We start from the raw sequence: 25,699 nt of genomic DNA on the forward strand, positions 1-25,699 counted from the left end.
CTGAAGGGGCCAAAGGAAGGAAGAAGAAGCAACAAGAGAGATCTACAAGGATGCGTGTAGGCACACAGGAGTTTGCCCCCGCTGGCAGCACACACGCTGTGCCCGGCTGGGAGGTGCTGCCACACACACCTACGAGCACGGGGTGGTTTGGGTTGGAAGGGATCCTACAGACCATCTCGACTCAACCTCCCTGCCAGGGGCAGGGACACCTTCTCCAGCGCGCCCTCACCCGACCCCCACCATTCCCGGAGCTCGGGGGCCGGCCCCGCTCCGTGAGGCACCGCCCCGAACCCGCGCCTGCGCCCGCGGCCGGACTGCGGCTCCCGGCGTGCGCGCGGCGCAGGCGCGGGTCGGGCTGAGGGAGCTGCTCCGGCCGCCGCCCGGGTGAGCGGGGAGCGGCCGCGGGCACGGGACGGGACGGGGCGGTGGGTGCTGGCGGCCGCAGGGTGCCGGGGAGGGCCCGGGTGAGCGCTGCCCTCCGCCCGCTGCCGCGGCGCGGTGGGAACCCGGCGGGAGGGGCCGCGCCCGCGGCGGGAGGAGGAAAGACGGGGCTTTGTGGGCGCCCGGCCGGAGCCCGGCGGCCCCGGAGCCCCGCTGGTGTCTCGGAGGTCCGGGCTGTGGCAGGGCTTGGCAGCTGCACTATCGGTGGGCTCGGGTCTGAGAGGGGCCGGGCGGGGGGCGTGCCGGGGAGGGGGTGAGTGGTTGTTTAGCCGGCTCCCGACTTTGCCGCGGAACCCGAAAATGTGGCTTTGAGAGCTTTCGCCCGTGGGTCTGGTCAGCGTAACCCTTTGCGGTTCGCTCCGTGTGTTTTGCCCCGGTTGCCCGGCGCTCGGTGACGGAGGGATGCCTTTCCGGGGCGGGGTGCGCTCCCTGCACCGGCAGCGGGCCCCGGGCGGGGGGTGCCGCTCCCGGCGGCGCTCGGCCCGTCCCGCAGCGGGCACGGAGCTCTCGGGGGGCTGTTCCCAGCGCCTGTCAGCCCGTCTCTTTGTGGGTAGGCGCAGGTCCTGTTGAAAGTAATCGATGTTCTAGAGAGGTTGCTGTGTGCTTGGAGTTTGCTATAATGTACTGAATCAGTTAAAGTTTGGGGACTGTGTCAGGTGTACAGACCATGATGTAAGGGAGAACCTGAAACTGGCTCGTACTCAGAAGTTTTCCTGAAGTAACATAATGGGAATTAAATTAATTTCTTCTGCTGTCCTGTTCCAGGCTTGCAAGTTTCTCCACTTTTCTTCAATAGATAGAAATATCTGAATGTTTCTATAAACTTTCAGATAGCTTGCACCTGATGTTTCTTTTTGACTAAAACACCTGCAGGCAGTTCCTCCAGGAGGAGATACTGTGTATTAATGTCCATGGGCAGTAGATCTCTAATGAACATCCAGGTATTGTCTGAAAAAAAATGATGCCAAAACATCCTTCATCCTGGTTGGTCAGTAACTCCTGACTCAGTGGTGCTGCCCTGCATGTTGGGAGAGGGAATGGACAGCTGGAGTGGTGATTTCTGCCAGAGGAACTTCTCAGGGCGGGCAGTATCTGTGGTATCTGGGGTTTTTACCTTATCCTGGCCTTGTGTTTATTTGGGATCATAACAGCTGCCCTGCAGCAAGTTTGATGAGCGTGCCTGGAAGTGTCATGGAGATGGGTGTGCTGAACTGCTGCCACTTCTGTGCCCTGTGCAGCTTGCCAAGTACAGGCTTCAGGGCTCCTGGCCCTGTTTCCCTCGCCACTGCCTGGGCTGGGTGGGCATGTTCATGTAGCCCTGCAATGTGGGTGACTGCTTTTCAAAAACAGGCACACAGGAGTAAGTTTTTATTGGACAATGCCAGCTTGACAGCTTAGCCATGACTCAGAGCACCCTGCCTGCAAGACAGCTGTGCCTTAGTTCAGTGTCGTTGTATACAGGACATATAGAAGAGCAAAGTGGGCCTTGTCTGGTTCCAGGTGCCCTCTGATACAGAGGAGCTGGCAGGAAGTGCAAACACAGATGTGTTCAGATTTCCTTCATCATGAAAGCATCTTTGTGGTCCATGTAGCTCCTCTGCAGTAGCTGTCTGTCCCCATCCACTCCTTGGGTCACCTTGAGGACAAATGTGAAGTTGGGGAAGCCCCGTTTTCCGTGTGTAAAACTTTGTGAATTGTCTCTGTGAGCAGCATGAAGCCTCAGGCTTGCTTTTCTAGGAAAATAGCCCAGAATAGCTCTTCCTTTCTGCCTGGAAAATACAATTTACCCTGACGAAAAGCTTAGGCAAAGATGAGCTGCCACCTGCTGGCTCCATAAGGCTTTGGGCTGGGGGTTGTTTGCTGGTTCCCTGGGCAGGAGAACCTGGATCCTGTGCCCTACCCCAGGCTGGAGTTTTGGGAGGCTCAGGTGGGTTTTTGAGAGCTTTCTGCTAAGAAAAGCAGCATTGAGCTGTTCAACAGAGTTATCATAAGGCATTAGAAAAACATCCTAAGGAACCTTCTGGGATTACGGTAATATTTATATTTACTAATTGTTCTCCTAGCTCTGGTAAGTAAAGATAGCTCTTTCAAGTGCAGCACATTCTTCATGAACAGTTCTGTATAATCTCGCACACTGGAAAATAAAATTGTTGCCATCGTCGGGGTTCCCTGGGGAAATGCTCAGATTAGGCTCCTCCAAGGAGCTGGGATGGTCTGGGGCCCTGAGTGGTGCAGGAATGCTGACAGCCCTGTGGACCCCCCTGCTCTGGGCAGGGTTCATGCAGAGGCTGGGGGGAAGGAGGCTCGGGAGGAACAAATGAGATTAAAGTGAACTCTGTGAATGTGCTGGCCAAAACCAGCTCGGTTTGTTTTTCGTGATGTCGCTTCTATTTTAAAATCCAAGTCACGGAAACCATTTGCAGTGGACTTTAACAACCCTAGAGTTTCCTGTGGGCAGTTTGTTTCTAAAGAGTTTCTCCTGTTAGGGTCCAAAGAAATTGTGTTCTTAAATATCATAGAAATTGGGGGGAGTGGGAGTTTTTAAAAGATAATTGGAAGCTTGCTATTTTTAGAATCTTTTGGTTTTTAAAAATATACTTTCAGAGAGGAGAGGAGAAAACAAAAATATTTTAACTTAAGAGGTGTATGGAAGTTGCTTGACAGTCTTTCAGGGGATGATTCAGGTAATTATAAAATGGCCTAAATTAAAGTTACTGCTGTTTTCTCATTTCTTTAGTTCTTCATTAATTTCTCAGGTGAAGGAATCATGACAAGATTTTTGTCTCTGTGATGTCCAGCAGAATTTCTTCATTTTTGGTTTTTCAAGTTGTCTTCTGCATAACAAACAGAGAATTGAAATTTGATGGACTGGAAGTGATGGCTTTGTTTCCATTTCCCTAAATGTTTCTTATGTGTCTATGAAGTTGCTGAAGAACTTCCCCTTATGCTTATATCTCTGAAAAAGCCCTTTGGACTTTTAATATATGTAATGTTTTCATGGTAAAGCTAAGAAGGATACTTAGAAGAAAACTAGCTTGGCTCATCAAAAAAGGGCAAAGTATTTGCAAAGCCAAAATTGAGGGTTACAGTTTTGCCTGTGACTCTGCAGTAAGATCACACACATATATATATAATGTGCCACAAATATTCACAGGCTAAGTAAGTGCTCTTTCTAAAAGCTTGTAGTTTGTTCCCCATGTCTCTGTGCAGAACTGCTGCAGTGAGTGGTGAAGAACAAATAGAGTACCAAGTGTGTTTAATGGGAGGTGAAGGGCTTGTTTGATTAGATTAGGGCTTCAGCTGGCCTTTATGCCCTTTTATGCAATGAGAATTCCTAACACCATGTTTTAAAACCTGATTTTTAGTATGTTATATGCTAGTGTTTTATATGCTGTGATTTCTTTTGTAGGGAATGTTTCTGAAAGTCATTACCAAGCAACCTCTGTGTAGTATAGATGTGCTAGTCAGTTTTAAAGGTTTGTCACATTGTATGCTTTCATATTTTTTAAGAAAATTACCTTTGATAGGTATTAAAAAATATGTCCAAAACATAAATTTATATTTGGCAGGCCACATGTGGTTCTCTTCTTCTTGATGAAGTGAAGACTCAGCTACAGAGAGATAGGGCTTTTTGTTCTGCTTCTTTATGTTTCATTTTGTGTGTGTGTGTGTGTCTGAACACTGTAACTAAGGATTTGAAATGGCTACTTTGGTCTTATTGTAGAAACAGTGAGACCAAGGGCTGTGACCTGAACATTAATTACTGTATTACAAAAGATGAGTAGTTTTCCCATATGAAACATACCAGTGCAATAAATAAAAGGTAATTAATTCTGGATGGCAGCATTTTACAACAATTAATGGAGAGGAAATACAGCCTACGTGAAGTAATGTATGGTTATGCAGTGCTGCTCTCTGTCAGAGTAAGGGCAGCATTATTCTGCAGCCTGCTAACCATTCTGCTCCTTGTAATTACCTGTTAAAACTACACCTTTTAATATTTGAATGCAAATGGACATGCAGAAATGTGGTAAATAGCAGAGTCTTGATGTAGGGCTCAGGCAGTGCAGCCTGGTCACAAACAATGCCGTGTAATCAGCTGCAGGAAATGTTTTCTCTTATGATAGTGTGTAATGGCTTGAACTGTCAGGAAGGGCAAAACATTAAGGCTCTAGGAATGAGAAGTTCTCATGCAGATTGTGTGGCATCTGCTGTCATCAGCAAATTGTCCATCAGCTGCTGTGCACCTGAAGAAACAAAGGCATTAGACTATTACCACTAGACTATGGAGAATTGTGGGAGGTGGCTCTCGGCCACAGAGACACTCCTGAGTTACTTTTGGAACTTAGGAAAACATAGGTGTGCTGCTCTCTGCATTTTCTGCAGCCACCAAACTCGGATGCTCCTACCTCTGTAGCCTCTTGCAAAAGGTCCAGGCTCTTCCAACATGATTGGGTTTAGTTTGGAGGAGGCCAGACTGTGTTCTTTTTGATGGAATTTACCATGAAATTGGGAGTTCCTCCTGGTTTTTGTTATGTTCAAGAGAACTCTGTCTCAGCTGGTAGTTCAGCTTTGGAATTGTGTTCCATCGATGTCAGCTGTAGTTTACAAGTAAGCTCTAGTATTTATATCAGCAATATTTTTTAAAAAGAAGACATGCTGAAAATAGCTGTAAATATATTCCTCATTCAGCTGTAGGTGTTGGTAGGGACTGAAAATTCACCGTTCTGGCAATGGCAATTGTTAAAACTAGATTTACTTTACAGGTACACTTGACTGAATGGTATGGATGAAGCTTTATGTGCTCATGTCTGTTTAGTGTCTCTGAATTAAAATGTCACTGTATGTAACTGTGGCAGCCAGGGAGACCTTCCTTGGTGTAAACAACTGAGGTGAAGGAATCCTCTAAGCAGGATTCCATGGTACAGTGTGTATGTATATACAGTCCTTCTTTTCATTTTACTTAAGAGACAAAAGCTACATTGATCTGTTTTTGAAGGACATTGTAAGTGCAGGTTTGAAGTAATGCAGTTGTGTATGTGGTGTGAGCATCTGACCTGGAATGGGGCTGCTGGAGAAGAAATAACATTTGCTGTGTGTCTGGTCTGTGTTGAGTATTTCTGTAGAGCCAAGAAAGGATTTAAGGAGACTAATGAGTCTGAATGTATGGATTTAGCTTTTGCTCCCCAAATACCTTATGGACTCTCTTGCTTACCTACAGAGAGTCATTCAAGTTACCTTTTTTTGTCTGTGTGCTCAATCAACTTGAAGCAGGAATTTGGCTGAACAAAATGAGAATCCTGGAACTTCTTTCAGGAAAACGAGAGGAAACAACTTGTCTGCTTCAACACTGCTGTGATTAACTGGTTTTTTTCCAAGACAAATGCTAAAAAATTCTGAGCATTAGAAAAAAGGTTCCCTGCACTCTGCTTGTCCATGAGAAGTGCTATATAGACTGTACATCTTTTGAAGGACCCTGATTTTGTCCAAGTGTAATATTTAGAGAGCAGTTGCACAGTCCGTTCTTTACTTTTAATTTTTTAAAAAAATTTTAAATTTTTTTTTCATAGGATTGACTGGAGTGCTGCTGCTTAGGAGCTGTATTTCCTACGCTTTTCATCAAGGTATTTTGATTTTCCTTGTACAGAACAGAATGTTGCTTCAATGGTAGTTCTATAATTAACTCGGAGGCAAACTTCCTCTGTTTCTTCTGTAGGTAAAATGCAGGGATATGAGTCAGTAATCACCAATTAGCTTGTTTATAGAGTTCTCCTTAACTGCCCTCGAACTGCAGCAGCAGCAATAAATGAGGAGCATCTTAACTCTTCTTTTGGCTGCATTATCTGCAGTCAAAATAACCATCTGCATAAAAGCCACTGGTGTTAACTGGACTCATAAATACTAGGTATAGTTGGTATCTCCTCCCTCCTGTCCTACAACCTGCCCTGCTCTGTGGGAATTATGGCCTTGGAGTTCTCGTTGGGAAGACTGGGAACTGACTTTCATCTGGCAATAGATGTGGCTTAGTTACTGATGGAAAAGGGCATGGCAGGACAGGATTCTTGTCAGTGGAGAAGGAAGGTGTACACAGCTTCCATGTGCTCCTTGGCTGCTCTAGGGTAACAGATATGACTACTGGATGAAAAGCTTTCCTTTCAGAGATGTTTTTGGAGGTTGAAGATGCATTGCAGCTGGCATATTTACCTTAACTATGGTTATTTGTTTTTAAAAAATTTTTTTCATAGATCTGGTTAAGAATTAAGAGTTGGACTTTGAAGTATTTGAGCAACTTGCTACTGCCCAAGTCATGACGCTCCCATTTCGAAAGGACTTGGACAAGTACAAAGATCTCGATGAGGATGAAATTCTTGGCAAACTTTCAGAAGAAGAACTGAAACAACTGGAAACTGTTTTGGATGATCTTGACCCTGAGGTAGGCATTAGCCAAAAGAAGTTTTATTTTTTTCATTTGTTCCATAACTTGGGTAAAATAAGTTGAGACTTTGTATGATAAACTTTTGGACAGAGCTTTTAGCTAGTCTGCTGGTGATCTTACATATATATACATGTGTATAATGTTTATTTCCTGTTTACAGGGAACTGCAATAGAGGAGAATGGAAGAAAGGATAGTCAGGAGGAGCTTTCTGGGATTTATTTATAAATAAAAATTGCTCTTTGTCACGTTCTTGAAAAGAAAGTTTATTTAGAAAGGCTTGTTTAACTTTCCTGTTTCTAATAAACAGCCCTTTTCCATCCATTTTTATTTTACTGCTTCTGCTGTTAGAGTTTGATGGGAGAGGCAGGGTGCTAACCTCTTCTGAGGATTCCTGGTCCTGTATCTGGTAGTCTGTATTTGTCACTGTCCTCATGCTGACTTTGTAAAGAGAAGGTAAATAATTACTGAGCTCCTGAATGATTATGTCAGCATGGGGTATTGGAATATTGGGATATTAGAGCTTTCTGCTATAAAGAGCTGAGTTGTCCTCTGCTGATACTGCAGCTGATGTCAGACTCCAAGACTTGTGTTTTCACCTAGTGGTTCTCTGTTTTTCCTTTAAGATTAAGTTCAATCTTAATGTGTAGGGATCAGTTAAGAATATTATGATCACCTATTTTGTTGCACTGCAGGATATTATTGATATTTTAATTGCCTTTGGCTTTATGGGCATTTTAACAGGGGAGAACTGGCAAAAGAGATCGGTTGTCTTTTAAAAGAGTGTGAATTCCTATACATTCTGTTCTTTCCTTACTGATATCCTCTTTTTTTTCTCTTTAGTTAAAATACGTTGATCATATCAAAGAAACACCCCACTTTGAGTCAGGTCAAAAGGTAGCAATACTCTGTGTTAAATGCCAAACAATAGCAGAGTCAGTTGTCCTAAAGACTTAGAAACATATAAATAAATGATAGAGGAAGTAGGCTTTTACTGAATGTCTAAACTGGAAATAGCTGAGTTTTATTTCTTACTACTACTCATTTAAACAGTGCTCATTCTAGAAATGAAGTTCAAATTAACTAGCAAATCGAGTGCTGGGAGCTATTGTACTTAAAGAATTGCTTCAGTGCTATTCAGAGGGCAGTGTGCTGTATTTTACATTGCATTCTCTGTGTCTAAAGAACAGGTTACTTTGTGTCCTCCCGTGCCCCAAAAAACGGAAGTTGGCAAGGGATCAGAGTTTGCCTGAAAAGGATGATGTCTCAGGTTTGAACCTTGCGGAGAGGGAGAAGGAAGAGGGAAATGAAACTAAGCAGGTGTTCCCCCAGACTTTCTAAGCTGTCCTTGTTTGCTCCATTTGTTTTGCAGAACGCTCTCCTGCCCGCAGGCTTCCGGCAGAAGGACCAGACTGCAAAGAAGGCCTCAGGCCCCTTCGACCGGGAGCGGCTCCTGGCCTACTTGGAGAAGCAGGCGCTGGAGCACAAAGACAGGGAGGACTATGTGCCTTTTACGAGAGAAAAGAAAGGTAACACCACCCTTTCCGGTGCAAGTGGTTATGAAATCCCTGAAGTGGACCAGCCAGAACTGCTGTGAACCAAATTTTATTGGAGCACTGGCAGCTCTAATGCTTTTTAACTCGCGGCGTTCCCAAGTGAGTGCTGCTGTGCAGAGGCAGGAGGCTTCCTGTTCAGGCATTCTGTGCCTCTGGAGCTGGTGTGCTGTTTGTACGTAGCACAGGAAGGAAATAAGACTCAAAAATTTTATCATGAATTGCCAAGTTCTGATGGGGATGGGATCCTCAAAGTAAGAGCTAACCCTGATTTGCGTCAATAATAACAAATACTGTCACTGTGCCTGTGGCTTGTGCCTTGTGCTAAACACACACAGCAACCTTTGTAATACTGTGTTGAATTAGAAAAATAGCAGTTGAGAGGTGTCATGGGAGACACTCAGTAATGTTCAAAGATGCTGTAGGCTGACAAGGCCAGACAAGTGGTGTATGCAGTCATGTTGTTTTTCTAGTGTCCTTACTGAAAGGTTTAATAAGATTGCATAGTTAGTACTAACTAATTACACAGTTAACATCACAACAGGTTTTGAAATCTGGCAGTGGTTTGTGGTCTAAAAACCATGGACATGTTATTAAAGCCAGGGATTAGAAATTTTTACTTTAGATCTGGTATTCTCATTGACTTGATGGGAGCATTTGCCTTTTCAAGAGAAAATTAAATAATAATGTGCTTCTTAAATATTGTAAGAATAACTTCATATTTTTCCCATAAAACAAGAGTTCCCAAATCTGCTGTGCCTTACAAAGCAGTATTGGTAAGGACAGAAACTCCCAGAGCTGTGCTGGGTACATGTGCATAGGAGGAGGCCTTTAGGTGTCACCACAAGTGTTTGAGTGCTTATGAATCCGGGCTTGTCTGAACCTTCCCTAGCAGCAGGGGCAGATCTGCTGCACTAAGACTTCAGCAAATTGTTGCTAAGCTGTATTCCAGCTGCCCAAGATGAACAGGCTCCTCTTTTCTTAAGGGTTTGAAACCCTTTAATTCTACTTAATTCTCTGGCGTGAATCATAGCTTATTTCAGATTTGAGTCTTCATTCATCTGCTGAGTTTGTCTATAGATAGTGGTGTATATTTGGTGAAAATTTTCTTGGGCATATTTGCATTTTCTCTGCCTGTGCCAGGTACTTGACAATGCTGGTGTCTTCCTACTTTTTCCTTGAAGTAATAGAGGGATTATGACTTTACAATGTGCTGCACTCTGTGTATGATGTACTGTGTTTCATACACTGTGTTTTACCTTAGTTTGAAGTTTAACACCACTTAGGTTGAGATAACTTTGACACTTCTTTGCTGACAGGATCTGTAAGAGTAACTGAGATAAGGACATTGCAATGTATTGAATGCAGAAGGTACCCATAGCAGCAGGTGTGGTGCCTTATGGTTCAGATAGGTGGTTCTCTACAGTCAGCTTACATATACATGCACACAGCACAAGTATTTGTTTGGGTAGATAAAATCTGTGAGAATCGTGTAGAAAAACAGAAGGGACCAGCTGTAACGTAGATCTTGGTTAAGAAAGATCAAATGTCATTTCCTCTATGTAATAAAGTATTACTAAACAGCAGCGTGTCTGCATGTTGCAATGAGTCATACCAGTTTAGTTAGTAAAATTTCCTGTATCTCTTGGAAAAAAAAAAAAAAAGTTGCTGTTTAATAACTTTTTCCACCATTTATTTTAATGCCATAGAAGAAGAGAAAACAATACGAAACATGGAATGGAGCTTACTTTCATTAAAACTAAAAATGTGGAAACAAATGTTTTGTGTGGAAATTCATGCTCTGGTAAATGGGCAGGAGGCAAGAAGGCCAAGCTCATTTTGTAGTAGGTGATGGATAATCTTTTCTTTTCCCCTCATGGAAATATTATGGTTCAGCTGTGACTTGCTGCCATGTTTGTATCATTTTGCACAAATATGGCAAATCTATGTAACTTAATCTTTTAAATCAAGAAACCATTATATTTATCTAGATTTAGAACTTGGAAAGGGTATGAAGTAAAACTTAATACATGTGTAGGTCTTTTTTATCTAGAGGGAGCTTGTATCCTAATGTGCTTTTCTTTAATACTAAAAGAAAAAAATAACAACCAACTAGGCTGGATAATAATTTTTCTCTTTGGCTAGAAAAATGTATTATGGAAAAATGCTAAAAACATTGTAGAATAGGGGTAGGTGAAAATCTTGCCTGAGTCTCCTGTTAATTCAGAAGAAAACTGACAAATGCAACCTTCAGTTCCAGAGGTTTGGGGAGGAGAGAGATGGATTTGAACTGCAGCTGTTTTCTTGGTGCCATATTTTGGGTCAGGATTTGCTAAAACATTTCTGTGTGCCTGGCTGGTCTTGTTGCTCTAACTTGGCCTAATTATTCATTTCATGGAGTAAGAAGGGGCAAATCTATCCTTCTCTCTCCCTATTCTATTTTAGTAGAACTGATGTCCTGCATGGTGATTTGACCAGCAGATTTATCCAAGAAGCTTATCCTGGGTTAATTTTAGCCATCCTGGCTTGCTGCCGATCCTGGTAACCTTGTTTTCCTACTACAGTGTAAAGGAAAATCCTCTCTTCCAGGTGTTCCAAGTACCTCATTTTGGGGTAAGCATGTTATTAAAACACTGTTGCATCTCTTTCAGTGATAGAGGATGTGATTTCTCCCAAGTCTTTGGAACCTCTCTTTTATTTTGTGCTATGAAATGCAGAAGATCTGAAATAATGTACGGTGTCCTCCTGTAGTGAGATGAACAGTGCTAAAGTAATGTGAAGTTTAACAATCCCTAAATTATATCCTATTCCATTTTTCCAGTGCCTGATTTTGTTTCTAAAAGCATCAGTAAAGACTTACTTTGTTTTTAAACATGATTTAACAATTTAAGTCACATTCTGTTCCAATTAAGTGTTGAACCATACAGTAAAGCATTGTTCAACAGATTCATGAGAGCAATGTGGTAATAATTGCAACAAAACTAGCTTTGTCTTAATCTGTGCATGGAAGTATGTCATAAAGATTTTACAAGGCATACTGCAAGCAGAAGGATCTCTCCTGCAAACAGTAAAGGCTTTAGTGCTTTCCACTTGTCTGACCAATGCTCCCCACTTCTCTGGGAACAGCAAAAGAACTGAATTATTGCACCTGAGATAAAAACATATCTAAGATCAGTAATGTACTTTGTGCTGTATAACGGAAGGCATTAGCAAAGTATTATGTAAACTAAACTTTGCATTTCTAGCCTTTGCACTTTACTAATTGTAGCCTATTCTTCCAGCTTTCCCATTTCATTCCTGCTGGGCATGTTTGTTCTGGGTAAATTTGCAGGATTCGATGATCTCAGAGGTTTTTTCCAACCTAGCTGATTCTGTGATTCTCTGATTCTGCTTTAATGCTTGGGGCTTGTTGAAGTTTGAGGGGTTTGTTTGTTTGTTTTTTGTTTTGTTTTGATTTGTCTGTATCACCCAGAAAGTGTTGTTAGGCTCAAACTGGAGCTGGCCAGAGCTCTTTTGTTGCCACCCTGCTCAGTTTGTTGCTCAGGATCACCACTGCCTTCTGCTGCAGCAGGATTTGGGATGCTGTGTTCTCTGTTTGCCATTGAATCCCTGGTCTTTAAAGGAGTGTGTTACATGTTGTGAAGTGAAGCTAATATCCTGTAGGAGCTTTGCAGAAAGAGCTTGTGGGATTGACATTCTCCATACAAGAGCACTAGAACAAAGTAACATATGATACTCCAGCCTTAATGTAAACCAGTTTTTTTAACTCACTGCTCTGTGGTCTGTAATCAGATAACGAATAACAGTTCTGTTTCTGCAGTAAGGCACTGAGGAAGTCACTTGTATGTTGAATTTAAAAAAATTAGTATTAAATTGTGCTTACAAGTGAATTGATGAACTTTAGTCTCTCACATAGTAACAACTGGAGATGGATGAAGTGTGGATTATACAGATTTCTGAACTGAGGAGACTTTAAGGAACATAAGATGTAAGGAATATATCAGATGTTGCTCACTTTTCTTTGTGAAACCACTGATGAGAAAAACTTGTATTCAGTTGTCCTGAGGTAACACTTGATTCATTTCCACAAGTGGAGTACTGTAAAAGAGGATTTTAGACTTTCTTCTGCTGTGTAAAGTGTGGCTGCCTGCTGGAATGGGGGTAGGACTGTGGGATGTGTGAGAATAGTACCAGCAATATGCAGTACTGAACAGTCCTGATTTCTGCAACATGTTGAGCCCCACCTTGGATACTGTGAGTCTGTGTATGAAACATCCAGGGCACTTCAACAAACAGCATCCAGTGTTCCTGCCTTTTGAGCAATACAGTTGTGTTGGACTTGGGACTGCAAATTCATTCTGTAGCAGATAAAGCCTGTGACTTAATCCTGGGATGTGCATCATCTAACATTTTAGCTTAAAGGCATAGAAGACCTGAATATATAATTATTACAAAAATGATGTGAACATCCCTGAAATTTGCCTCTTTGTGTTGTATTGCTTAATCTTTGCAATATCCTTGTCGGCTGAGAAGGAGGATGTCATGTTCCTTCATGTAATCAAATCCCTGCTATTTGGAAATGTTCCACTTGAGGGCCAGGAAAGCTGTACATCTCATGGGCTGCACAGATGTGTAGTGGTTTCTGGTTTTTTTTTTTTTATTTAAAGCTTGCATTACTGAGGGAGGAAGGGAATTGCCAAACTATCTTGGCAGCAGGCCTTGAGTTAGATCATTGTCCCCAGAGACACAGGGGTCTTATCCCTTTTGAAGTAAGTTCATTACTAGAAGTGGGGAGTGGGGAAGGACCTGCTTTTGTGTGTGCATTGTAAACCTCTGAATTCTGGGCTAGGATGACATGAAGCCAAGAATGAGAGATTATGTACACAAGGGTGTGACCTGTTTTATAACAAAAACTGCTCCTGACTCAGTTCATATGACTGGAGTTGGCTGCAGTGATCATTTCTGGAGGGCAGTGGCTTTTAACAATTTTGCTTTATTAAAAACTGAATATACTTCTCACTCTTTTTAGATTTTCTTAAGAGTCAGGCACATATGTATAAATTTAGTCTTACTCTTAGAAAGCAAATGTTTAGAACCAGATGTTCCTAACCTATGAATTTAAGAATTACTTAAAAGCAACATCAGGAAAAGTAGCTCTTTTTTTGTGAGTACTGTGTGATGAAGCAGACAGAAAGCTGATCTAGGTTGAAATACATTTTTGCAAAGATGCTTTTAATTGAGATTGATTTCCTTCTTCTGCTCTCTGCCTGCTCCACTGATGCTGCAGAGAGGATGGCTGTTTATGGGTTAATGAAAACCTTGTCAAACATTCTTGTATCTCTTCTGAAAATTACAATTTAAGTTGAAAGTTATTTTCTCCTCAGTAGGTGATGCTGGTAAAATAAAATGGTAGAAACATACTGTATCAATTATATTAAAATAACCTGCAACATCTACTACCTAAGCCTTTACTTTATGAAAGTTTTCTTTTAATCCTGAATCACCACAAACAGTTTCTTTTGCACTGTCCATCAAAGCTGAGATATGGGTGGTAATACATGTCAGCTGCATTCAGCTACTGTTTGGAGTCATTACAGTTATGTAAGGAGTTTTATTTTCTGCTTCTAAATATGGATAATGACCATTTATACAAGTTTCCAAAGAGATAGCAACCCAGGAACAAAAATACTGTGTTGCTAGCAACAGATCTTGATCATCAGACTGTGTTGTCAGAGAAAAACCTGATGTACTTCTCTGTAATCTGTGCTAGAGGTAATGCATTAACTTCCTTTAAAAAGAAAATGAACCACAACTACTTTACTCTAGGATGGGAACTTGAAGAGAAAGAGAGGAGATGGATGGGTTTTGTGATGTCTGTGTCTACTGTGGGACACAGGACCTGGCTTCAGCATTGCTTCCCACCAGTGGTGAAACCAAAATCCCACTTCATTTCCCCTAAATAAAACTGAAACATCCCTATAAAGCTTTGTGTCACTGGGAGTTATTCAAAAATGCTAAACTTAGTCTTAGCCCAAGCATGTAACAAGACAAACTTGTGAGCAGTACGAGGGGGAAAAAATCTTAGTCTCTGGCTTCTGCCCAGGAGGTCTGTAATCATGGGATGAGCTAGGGTGGTTCCTGTGTGGAAATATTGTATAACTATGGAAGAGAGTGGGTTCCTGAATTAGAACTGAGACTTCATAGGAAGACTGTCAACACCACTTCCTACCCCAGGAAATAACAAAAGGAAGTTGGAACCCCTTTCCCATAGCTCTTTCTGCTGATAGCTCAGGCAACGTGGAAAGTCTGAAAAACTTTAATAATTGTTAAGATTTGATTCACGGTTGTCTAGTTGTGAATTACTTCTATCAAATGTATCAGTACCAGAGCTTTTACTTACCATGTTGATTTGCCCAGAGCCTAAGCACCCCTTACCTCTCCTGGGCTCTTACCCAGTGGTAGATTTCTGTGTTCTGAGAGGCCAATTCTAAACCATTCACAGCTGAACTGTTATCTTGCTTGTATTCTGATTTCCTACCCTAACGTTTCAGCTGAAGATATATGCAGGAATTATGGTAACTACACAGACCTCTACTTAAAATGCATGTCTTCTAAAATAACTTTTCTTATTACTTCCTGTAATAACTAAAAAGTTGGTGGTATTACTGTTGTTTCTTTTGCCGTGGAATCTTCCATGGCCTTTCTAAGTATCATTTCAGGAAACAATGTCATTGCCAGAGAAATCTGTTATATTGTTTTGTGCTGTTCACAAGCCATGGTTTTCTCAAGCATCTCGGCCATCTCTTTTTTTACTTCAGAACTGAGTTCACATCTGAAATTAGAAATTATCATGTATGCTGTAAAAACTGCACTGAGTATGCAGGTCTGTGATTTCAGGTAATTCTTTGATATACTCTCTCATTCAGATTAAAGTTCTGCTTGGGTCCCTTCCACCCTTGAGAGGATACTGGTCATTGTTCCCTAGTGATATTAAATCTTTTTAGACACTTTTTTTAGACTGTTTAAAAGGTATAATAGGGGCTTATATGTTACTTTTGAATCCTTAGGAGAATTAAATAAGATTGAAGTCATGATACAGACTCCTGAAAATTTATTCTCTTTGTACTCTTTCCTCATCTCTGACTTGCAAAAACAGAAGAAACCTCATTCCTTTTTGCTGTCTGTGGTGCTCTTCTCAGGATTTACTAAATATAATATGTATTCTTTAGATGCAGAACAATTTAAAGATAAGAAACTACATAACACAAAGTAACATCAGACTTTTCATTTTGTTTACTCCAGGGAAAATATTTATCCCCAAGCAAAAGCCTGTACAGTCTTTTGCAGAAGAAAAATTCTCTCTTGATCCAGAACTGGAGGAAGCCTTGACCAGTGCCACAGACACAGAATTAGGTGACCTTGCAGGTTAGTTTTTTTTTGAAGTATGAATGGGCTGGTGCATCTTTAGACATGAAAGATCTCTAATCAATGTGGTAGTGTATTTATCTGACCTCAGGAAGTTGTAGTTGTGATAGAAACTATATCATGTTATATGCCAGCTTCCTTGTAATGTTTCAACTTTGTTGATTTGTGATAATTTATAGGAAGGTAAATTATTTTGGCCTGCAAAAGATACCTGATTTTCAAACTCAAAACCTTTAAATCCATTCCTGAGACTTCCTGGGTTTTGTTGTGTAGGTGGCTGCTTTTTCTTGTGTATAAGAATGTGTTGTTATGTACCTGTGTTCCTAAAGCTTCATTTTGTGACTGAACAGCACTTTTAACTTTGAAGCTGGAACCTGGTGAGGTCAAATTTTTCTAAGATATGAAAACCAACTAAAAAGTCTACAATTAATTTTTTTTCTACGTTTTAAAATTATTAAGGTACTGAATGGCTTCTTGTACTGTTAACTGGATGTTGTACGGACATCAGTTTTTGTTATTTAAAGGAACCTTCATCTGAGCTGAATTAGTCAGGAACAATAAAAATGATTTTTTGCTGTTTCTCTTTTTCCTTTTACAGCTATACTGGGAATGTCCAACTTGATAACAAACAATCAGTTCTGTGATGTAGTAGGAAGCAGTAATGGGATTGACAAAGACAGCTTCTCAAGTAAGTGTTTGTATGTAAGTGCTGGAAAAATTAATTCTTTGTGCTGCACACAGTTACTATTGCATTAACTATTTTCTGTTGCACCAACATTCTTTTAGACTCTTTAGTCTTAGTCTGGAAATGTGTTGTCTATAACATTTGCTAATTGAGTTCTGGAATTACAATATATGTGCACTAAACTGCAGTTAAGTCACTTTTTGGTGACAAAAGTAGGCATAAACATGCATTGTGTGTGTTGCTTTTTAGGTTTTCTATTTGTGTTTGCAGTTCAACTTCTGTGTGCTTTCTGAAAAAAGCTGGTGTGCAATAAAAGCACAAAGGCTGTAAAGACCTTTGGAAAAGGATTGAACTTTATGAAAGTATTTCAGGAGAGGATGGTCTGCTTTTTGTGTGGGGGAGAGATTTAAAGACTGATGAAATGATCTTTAAATACAGTAAATATTTATTATATGTATCATTTATTCACAGTTAATGTATGCAACCTGTTTGATTACACTTAAATGCCTTACTTTTCAGATATAGTAAAAGGTGAAAAAATGTTACCTGTTTTTGATGAACCACCAAATCCCACAAATGTGGAGGAGACGCTGCAAAGGATTAAAGATAATGATTCTCGTCTTGTTGAAGTTAATCTAAATAACATTAAGGTAATTACCTGAAGCCTGCAATAAATATGCTGCTTTTTCTCAGTAGAAGACACTTTAAGCTGCAAAACTCTCTAAGAGAGCATGAGAGGCTTATTTTAAGTACAGCAGCCTTTTTGCTAAACGTTGCAGTGTGTATAAGCTCAGAAACCTGGAGCTAAACCGATAAGCCATCTTGGTTGCTTTTGCCAAATGTGTATTTAAAAAGTCTTAGACTTTCTTACTGCCAGCCCAGATTTCTGTTGCTGCCAAGTTGGCAGCAGTTCACTGTTGTGAACTACTTTTCTAAATCCTTTGTCCTTGATGGAGCAATGTGCTCTCAGTTACTGCAGTTGCAAACAAAGTTATATTTGTACCTGACCTGCTTCTGATTCTTGTACAAAAGAGCTGTTGGCCGTTAGGGCAGCTTCTGAGTGTAACAGTTGTGTTTTTAAATGTGACAAACTTTTGTATATTTGCTTGAAAGAAAACAGAACTATAGCACTGCTGACTTACAGTGCAGACAGCAGTGACAGCCTTGTCAGCAGCCAAGGCTACTTGTTTCACTTATTAAAGGAAGAAAATAAATTACTTGGTTTAAGAATAATCTAAAATTATTCCTTTTAAGCTTGGTTGATACTACCCTGTAAAAATTATTGCTTTATAGAATTAGTGACCCTTGTAGCCATTGCATCTTTACTGTGAGACTGCTCAAGACCAGTGATAGTTAATATTATAGGACATTTTGCTGTAAAAAGAATAAGATAATGAAAGAAGCTGGGGGGGGGAAACTTACATATCTCAAGAGAGTAAAATGCTATTTTTAATTCAAGAACATACCAATTCCAACGCTGAAAGAATTTGCAAAAGCCTTAGAAACCAACACACATGTGAAGAATTTTAGCCTGGCAGCCACCCGAAGCAATGATCCTGTTGCTGTTGTAAGTATCTTGATAATGTGCTAAAGTGGGGTGCAAGGGAAGTTAGGATGGAAAGGCAGTGGTAAGGAGTTGAATTTAATCCAGTTTAAATGATTAGGGATGAAAATGATTACGTTCTGTTACACTGTAAAGTATGTTTTCTTTAACAAACCTTTGTTGTATCAAAGTTGGTAAATGATTACAAGCAGACTAATATGCAGCAATGCATCACGTGTGAGATGAATGAGAATTCTTGTTTCCAGTCCCTTCCCCCTGATTTTTCATTTTGCTAATCTCTTTCTTGTTTTTCTTTCTTTCCTAATTGTTTAGTTCATTCCAGTAGCCAATAGTGTATTCAAAATTAATTTGCAAGAAGCACATTAGAGAACTGAAAAAGCTCATAATATTTTTTAGCTAACTAGAGTTTTAGTTGAAGAAAATTGTAAAATACCTGTTTCTGTGATCTCCCTGCTACCAAAGATTTGCTTAAAGCATATCAGCAAATAATATTAGTCAAGGTATATATAGCAAATAATATTAGTCAAGGTATCTAGTTTGATACAGTTTAAACTAATTTATCATCAGGTCTTGGTTTTTTCTATATTGAATCAAAAGCAGTGCCTTATTTATTTGCAGAGAAAGAGGTAAGAAAACAAAACTAATTGTTTTGACAGAACAATCCTTTGCATTTGTATTAATTTCAAATTAAAAAGGAATCTAGTTTAAAAGACAGCATTAAACAAGCAAATGAACATTTGAAAGCTTTGGTTTTGGGTCAATTAAAAAGTTCTTTTCAGCAGGAGTGAAACAGAATGTAATAAAAATCTGTAAGACTTCTCGGGTGTGGTTTTTGTTGGGTTTCTTTGCATTGTGACTGGATAGAAAAAAATGTACAGGGTATGATTTTTATGACAGTAAACCTCAGCAGTCAGCTATTCTTGTTTTCTTCCTTTCTCAGGAGTAGGATCAGGTATATTTCCATAAAAGTGCTTTTAGCTACATGCTGGTACTGTGCTTAGAGCTTTGAATTTTTACCTCTTCCTACCAAATCTGTAGGCACAAGCATTCTGAAAGTCAGATCTCCTGTTTACAAATTAACCATATCCAGTTCTTTCAGCTAACTAACCCCTTTCTTTGGCCTCCACTTAGCAGCTTGCATTACTCATTGTAGGCTGTGAAGACTTACAAAATGGAATTAATCCAATATGCTAATTTCAGACAATTTATATTCTGTGTAGCTTTTTAGTTTGTAACAAGAGAAAGACAGGCCTTTTCTTGACTCAATACTATTTAAAAAGGAAATGTAGATAATTGAATGGTTGAAGATTAGATGGTTGAAGATTCAGTTCAGTCTCAAGTGAAAGCTTGCAAAGTTACACCATGTATTGGTGAACTTGTTGCTCCTATGGAACTAGTTCCTATGGAAATGATTATTTCTGTGTCCGACTGTAGCAAATTCCAAAAGTTTAACGATACTTTCTTACATTCAAAGGCTCTTGCAGATATGTTGAGAGTAAACACAAAATTGAAAAGTTTAAACATAGAATCAAACTTCATCACTGGAGTTGGAATTCTGGCACTAGTTGATGCACTGAAAGACAATGAAACGTTGACAGAGATCAAAATTGATAATCAGGTAAGTGAGGTGGTGGTGGTGATATCAAAACTAAAACCAGCCAGTCCTAGTTGACTGAATATTATTGGAAGACTGCTTGTGATAAACTTTTCAAAATATTTTATGTTTAATTATCTTAACACCCTTCATAATTGCCCTTAAGATTCTCAGAAGCACACAGCTGAAGTTGATTCCAGGTCACTTCTGGGCTTCCTGGTGCTTTGAAGTGCACAAACATATTTTGTGACCTTCTGCCTATTCAATTAATCATAATGAAGCTGAGTGTTTATTGACTGATTTGGTTAAAGTATTCTGATCTCTTTTAGGATGAACACACATAAGCTCTGTTGTCTTTGTGTACCTTTTATTTTAATAGAGGCAGCAGCTGGGCACACTTGCAGAAGTAGAAATTGCCAAAATGCTTGAAGAAAACACCAAGATCCTCAAATTTGGATACCATTTCACACAACAGGGACCTCGAGCCAGGGCAGCTGCAGCTATCACAAAAAATAATGATTTGGGTAAGACCTGTCAGTAGAGACTGACTATTAACTGAATGTGTGTGTGCCACAGGCTTTAAAGGTGTCTGGTTATTCTGCTTCTCCCTTGACAAAACCAGGATAGCACAATGTTAGATCACTTTCAGGTTTCTCCTGTGCTGTACTCCTACTCTTTTGTTGCTGCTTGATGTTCTCTGTTTTGTTGCAGGGTGTTCAGGTGTTTGAGTTGAGGGTTTTTAACATAGTCTAGAACAAGAACATTCAAATTCCACGTGAGTTGTGGCAAAAGGAGTGGAAATAATAGTTTTGATTGTTCAGTTTTATTCAGATGAGATTCACTGCTTCTTTAAAAGCAGTACTGGAAATGAACAGTGTAGGATGCCCTGTTGAATGCCAGTACACCCAGTCTCAGCTCGAGTGCTTAAGCAAGGAAACCAAACATCCTCTCACATGCAGAGGCTGGGACTGGGTCACCTCTTCTGGTCATGCACAAGTACCATCCCTGCCTCTCTAGCTGGTAGCTGTGGCATCTTTATTTGCTGCAGTCAGTTTTGTTGGAGCTCATCTGTTAGAATCCTAACTAAATGGATCAGCAGAAAATCAGTTAATAATGTAGCACATGAATGGAAATCGTTTGTATAATGTCAAATACTTGTAGCACTCAACTACAAGATAATGTGGTCCATCTGTTTAAATAGAATTGCATTTTAAAACTATTTAATTAAATCTTCTGTCTTTAGATGCTTTGTGGTAAAGATTAAACGTCTCATCAGCATGAAAATGGGCCAGGCAGTTTAGTAGCAGTAGCAGTAGTTCAGGAATATATTAGAGGGAATGACATAGGAAATTGGAATTTGGTTTAAAGATCTGCTTCCCCTCTGAGTAAAGGTTAAAGTTGAGAACAGCTCTGAAAGATATGGAGGAGGAGTAACTAGAAAAGAGCACAGAGAGAGAAGAAAGGCACTCAGACACTCTATAACTGTTTCTCAAAATAGATTCTAAACCAGTTATTTGTCATAATGCTTCAGGTGTCTTTTTACTTTCTAAGGTTTCTCTTCTCACTAGTTCTCTTGTTAGTGCTTGACTGTTGTAAATCTATTTTTCTATTGATATCTTGCCTTTTTTTCTTTGCTTTCTTAGTCTGGAGTATGTGAGTAAAAGTTTCTGCAAATACCTTTTCATCTCTCCAGCCGTGAAGCTACAGAGACAGGTCACTGTGAATACCCAGCTGGGTATTCAGCACTGAAACTCAGATGTTCCAAGTCTCTCATCTCTGTCTTTGTACGTTTCTTCAAAAAAAATAGCCTGCATCTACATCTTCTTTCTCTCTTGCTTACACTGTGTTGTACCACTTCCCTGTTCTTTTTCTGAAACTGCACCTGTTGCTTTTAACTGCGTGACTGGAGAAGTCTAAGGTTGGAAATTCTTTCCTCTGTTCTTGCAATTTGATGAAAGCAGGTGTGAATAACTTCTGTCACCTACTTTCCAATGAGTGGCTTTGAGAACAGAATTACATGGAGATGCCCTATATAATTTGTAAGACCCGTAGCCTTGTTTATGTCTGCACAGAAAAGGAAAACATAATTTGATAGGGTGAAAAAAAATAGCAAAAATAATACAAATATTGAGGAAAACTCCAGTCATTCAGTCAATCTTGCATATTCTCAAGTCTAAATAGCATGTGAGCTTTTAGTGATTTTATTCACAAATTTTTATTGCTCTTGCATTTTCTAACAATTAAATGTTTTATTAATAAACGGAATGTTTTAGGCTATTGAATGTAATATCTTCTGTGTGTGTATAAATTGTGTTAGATATACTGTGAAACTCTTGCATTGTTTCCTTTGAAACCATATAAACTTAATTTAGCACTAGAAAACTGCAATGAAAAAAAAGAGTGCTGGCTAAATCTGCTTACCAGACATAATATGATTAATGTTTCCCACAAGTCTTTCCTTGCAAGTGTTTGCAACTGTTTGTGAATAAGGCAAAAAGCCTTGCTGAAGCATAAGCTTAAAATGATGGATTACTCTAAGTGTTCATTACCTTAAGTTGTACTGTGTGAAACCTCAGGTGGCAAATAAATGTTCACGTTGTAGAAATACAAAAAACAGTTACCATGATAAAATAGCAACACTTTTTTTTTTTGTCTCTCTTGTTGCAGTTCGCAAGAGAAGGGTTGAAGGAGACAATTAGCAATCCTACTGTCAAAACTCGGTGGAGTCATCACGGTCAGCAGCGTGGGCTTTGGCAATCGTGGACTACATTGACCTGGCTTAGAAGGGAAAAGACTGGAAACCCCATTCCTTTTAAAGCAAAGCTATATAATCTGCTGGTATGCATCACGTTTTTCATGGAGACACAGTAACTGCACCAGTCTCTGTACCATGGTTTTTGACTGGTTTTTTTTTTTTTTAAAGAACTTTTTTTGTATTTCAAGACTTCGGCTGAGCTTTCTACTTAAAATATAATTGCAAATCAATGGTATAATTGTCTGTAGTCAAAGAATGGGACATTTAAGGTCATTAAGAAGATAATGACCCAATTAAAATGTTTGTTAGAAAATCCGGGGGTGCTTATTTACGAGGAGGGCTGTGTCTATTCCTGAAAACAATGGGTTAGTGATAAGGGATTCTTCTCCCAACAGCTGGACTCATTGTGTAGAGCTGTTCAGCTTTGTTCATATGCACTGAAGAGAAATCTTTCACAGCAATGTTATTTGTAATTCTACTGTTTTATTTTTTATTAGTTCTTGATACTGTGAGTAAGTTTAAAGACATCCCTTTAAGGCAAACAAAAATAAACGGGCTAAGGACTTCTCCCAAGAGATTTGAGGGACTCATACAAAAGACTTGCAAAAAAAAAAAAATTAGGAGCCTTGCAAAATGACAGGGTTTTTTTATTACATCTAAATCCTTTAAGTCTTTTTCAAAAGTGTGTCTTGCTCTGTATCTAAACTGGATATATTTTTAGGCTGATTTCATGTGTTCATCAACATTATTTAGTTTATATTCTTTGTTTAAAAATCTTTATCTACGTTCACAAGTATCAATTTCTCTAGAAGTAGTGGACATGCATATTTTAAATTCTGCATAACTGTACAGGAAGAGCAACCTTAAGTGTAAAACCACTGACTTAAATTGCTGGCAAATGAAAAATCCTTTATTTGAAGTTGTTGTATTAAGCTATTTGTACTTCATATACATCTATCATTTTTTAATACTGAAGTAACACTTTTGAGAAAGGATTTTTCTATTTTACTTATGTCTCGATGTTGGAACACTACCTAAGACATGCAAAAATTAATCAATCTGTAGTGTCAGATCTGTATGATGTAGTAATTATTAAAGTATTTAAAGTTGTTTAAGCAAACTAATAAGGCAACAAGAATCACTTCAACTTCTGCACATAACCACAATACACTTCTTTGAAATAATATAAAAACCTAGAGGCTTTTTGGTTAGGTCTGCTTGGACTATCCTGTACTAGTTTGCTTTGAGGTCACAAAAATGTTCTAAAGGACTGCTTGGCTATATTTATAACAACAGAGAATTCAACTGACAACTCTTTTCATTCAGAGATCTTAATGTGGTGAGCTTTTATGTATAGAAAACATATTTACATGGAGGGGACTGAGATGTTTGCATCAGTTTGTATATACTATAAGAACCAAACAGAGCAAGTCTCTGACACTGTGCCCACATTGTAATTTGCTGCAAATCTTGTTTTGGATCTTTAAAGACAGACTTTATTCCAGAGGTGACTTCGAATTTTACTGCAACAGTGAATATTAAACTATAGTGCCTTCAATGAGGATGTATATAACTGGTTTATACATGTGGAAGAACTTTTTTTTTCCTATTTCAAAATCAGCCTTTTATTAGAATTACAAATAAATATGTGCTCTTCAAAACAACTTGGAATTAATTCTGTTAAAACCAAAGACTATACTTACTATAACCTTGAAAAAACTAGGAGTGATCTGATGAGTAACAAAAAGGGCTTCCTTTGGTTTTCGCTTTCATAAATTTCCAAGAACTTTATAGATTTTGATAAGCTCCTATACAGTGTGCATAAAGTCACATTTAAGTGTCTTTTTTTACAGATAGTGCTGTATAAAGATGGCCAAAGCATGTCATGTGCTGAGTTGCCTAAAGCTGTACTTTACTTTTTATTTGCTAGGCACCATAATGATTTTGTGTCAAAAAACAGGCTGTGATGTCTTCCTTCATTTGTTGAAGGGCTGCCATATTCAGAGAATCTGTTCACGTATTGTGATTCTATGATGACTTATTTTATCATTATCTAACAAGATTAGACAGTTATCTCCTACTTGAAAATTAAGGACAAAATTGAAAGGCTGGATTATGGAAATGATAGCCCAAATCCCTTCCTTCCTTTTGTTAAATCAAGTTTAGCTGTTTAATTATTTACATCCTAATCAAAGGCAGGGGCTTTTAAGCTGCAGCTCTCAGGTGTCCTGTCACCGGTGATAGTAGTGGACCTTAATAATTGGTTTAGCTCTGTAGACAGCAGGTAAGAATTTGACTTTGTCAGCACTTTAAGGACAGGTATCTGACAGACTGGGCATAGAAAACTTTGTTGTTTTGGCATGGTGCATGGAACAATTAACAACAACCACTTTTGTGCCTGCAGTGTGTATCCTGTTTGGAATAAATGAGGGAATTCAGTCTGTAGCCAGGAATCATACACAGTCTCAACAAACCGAGTGGATGCTCTGATGTCGTGCTGTCAGGTGTGGTGAGATCCTGTGTATGACTTCATTGATTCTGAGTGAAAGAGTGGTATAGCTTTGATAACCACTTACCAGAGACACAAGGTCTTTTTTCTAAGAGATGATATTTTTTCATATGGATTGTTTTTCAGCCTTAATGAAGAAGTCAAATGACTGCATATATTGATTCTGTTGGTTCCCAGCTAAGCATGGAAACATAGCCTATAATTCAAAGCAATTATCTATTACTGTTGTATTTTAAAGAAATAGCCTCATTCTCTCTACAGCTTGAGTAATCTTGTGTTTGTAAGCTACAAACAAGCAAGTGTTCAATTTAAATTTCCATTGAGGAAACATGCATTGAGTTTTTTAGCCTATCAGCACTATATGCTGTCAGATTGTAAACCAGTAAACGCTGTGGATGATTAAAGTACTGTATTCTTGTTGTGGTTTTGGGGGTTTGTTTGTTTGCTTATTTAAATAGTACACTGACTTGCTTAAAACTGACCCATGTGTTTATGTTGTGTCAAAGCAACACCTTTCCTTCTCCAGGAGGAAAGTGAGTGGAGTGACGGTGGTGGAATGAAGGGCTGGTGCTGTGGAGCGGGATTTCACTCCGAACAAGTGGGCCCTGAGGGCTGTGGCGGGGCGTGAGGCTGCTTTGTGCAGCTGTGTTTCAGCCGCAGCGGGCGGTGCAGAGCGGAGGTGCAGACGGGCAAACACGATCCCTTTCTGTGACCCCGGGGGAGTTCTCGCCTCCCTCAG

General features: G+C 39.6%; 1 protein-coding gene across 4 annotated transcripts; it reads left to right on the forward strand.

Annotated features, from left to right (window-relative positions):
- The first annotated feature begins 312 nt into the window (after positions 1-312).
- On the forward strand, positions 313-25,389 carry LOC113947605 (tropomodulin-3). Of its 4 annotated transcripts, XR_003527819.1 has the most exons (12): positions 313-384; positions 6,012-6,065; positions 6,687-6,874; positions 8,248-8,404; positions 15,731-15,853; positions 16,452-16,541; positions 17,058-17,188; positions 17,998-18,105; positions 19,577-19,720; positions 20,076-20,220; positions 21,340-21,480; positions 22,364-25,389. XR_003527819.1 is itself a non-coding variant. In XM_027644342.1 (11 exons), the coding sequence occupies exons 3-11, from the start codon at positions 6,749-6,751 to the stop codon at positions 22,393-22,395; spliced, it is 1,056 nt and encodes a 351-aa protein (XP_027500143.1). In that variant the 5' UTR covers positions 313-384; positions 6,012-6,065; positions 6,687-6,748; the 3' UTR covers positions 22,396-25,389. The 4 variants fall into 4 exon arrangements, 3 of the variants coding, with proteins under 3 accessions (XP_027500143.1, XP_027500144.1, XP_027500145.1); XM_027644342.1 differs by lacking the exon at positions 21,340-21,480; XM_027644343.1 differs by lacking the exons at positions 6,012-6,065; positions 21,340-21,480 and having other exon boundaries at positions 325-384.
- The last annotated feature ends 310 nt before the right edge of the window (positions 25,390-25,699 follow it).

This window comes from Corapipo altera, unplaced genomic scaffold (genome assembly GCF_003945725.1).
Source record: "Corapipo altera isolate COAL_440 unplaced genomic scaffold, ASM394572v1 50, whole genome shotgun sequence".
NCBI lineage: Eukaryota > Metazoa > Chordata > Aves > Passeriformes > Pipridae > Corapipo > Corapipo altera.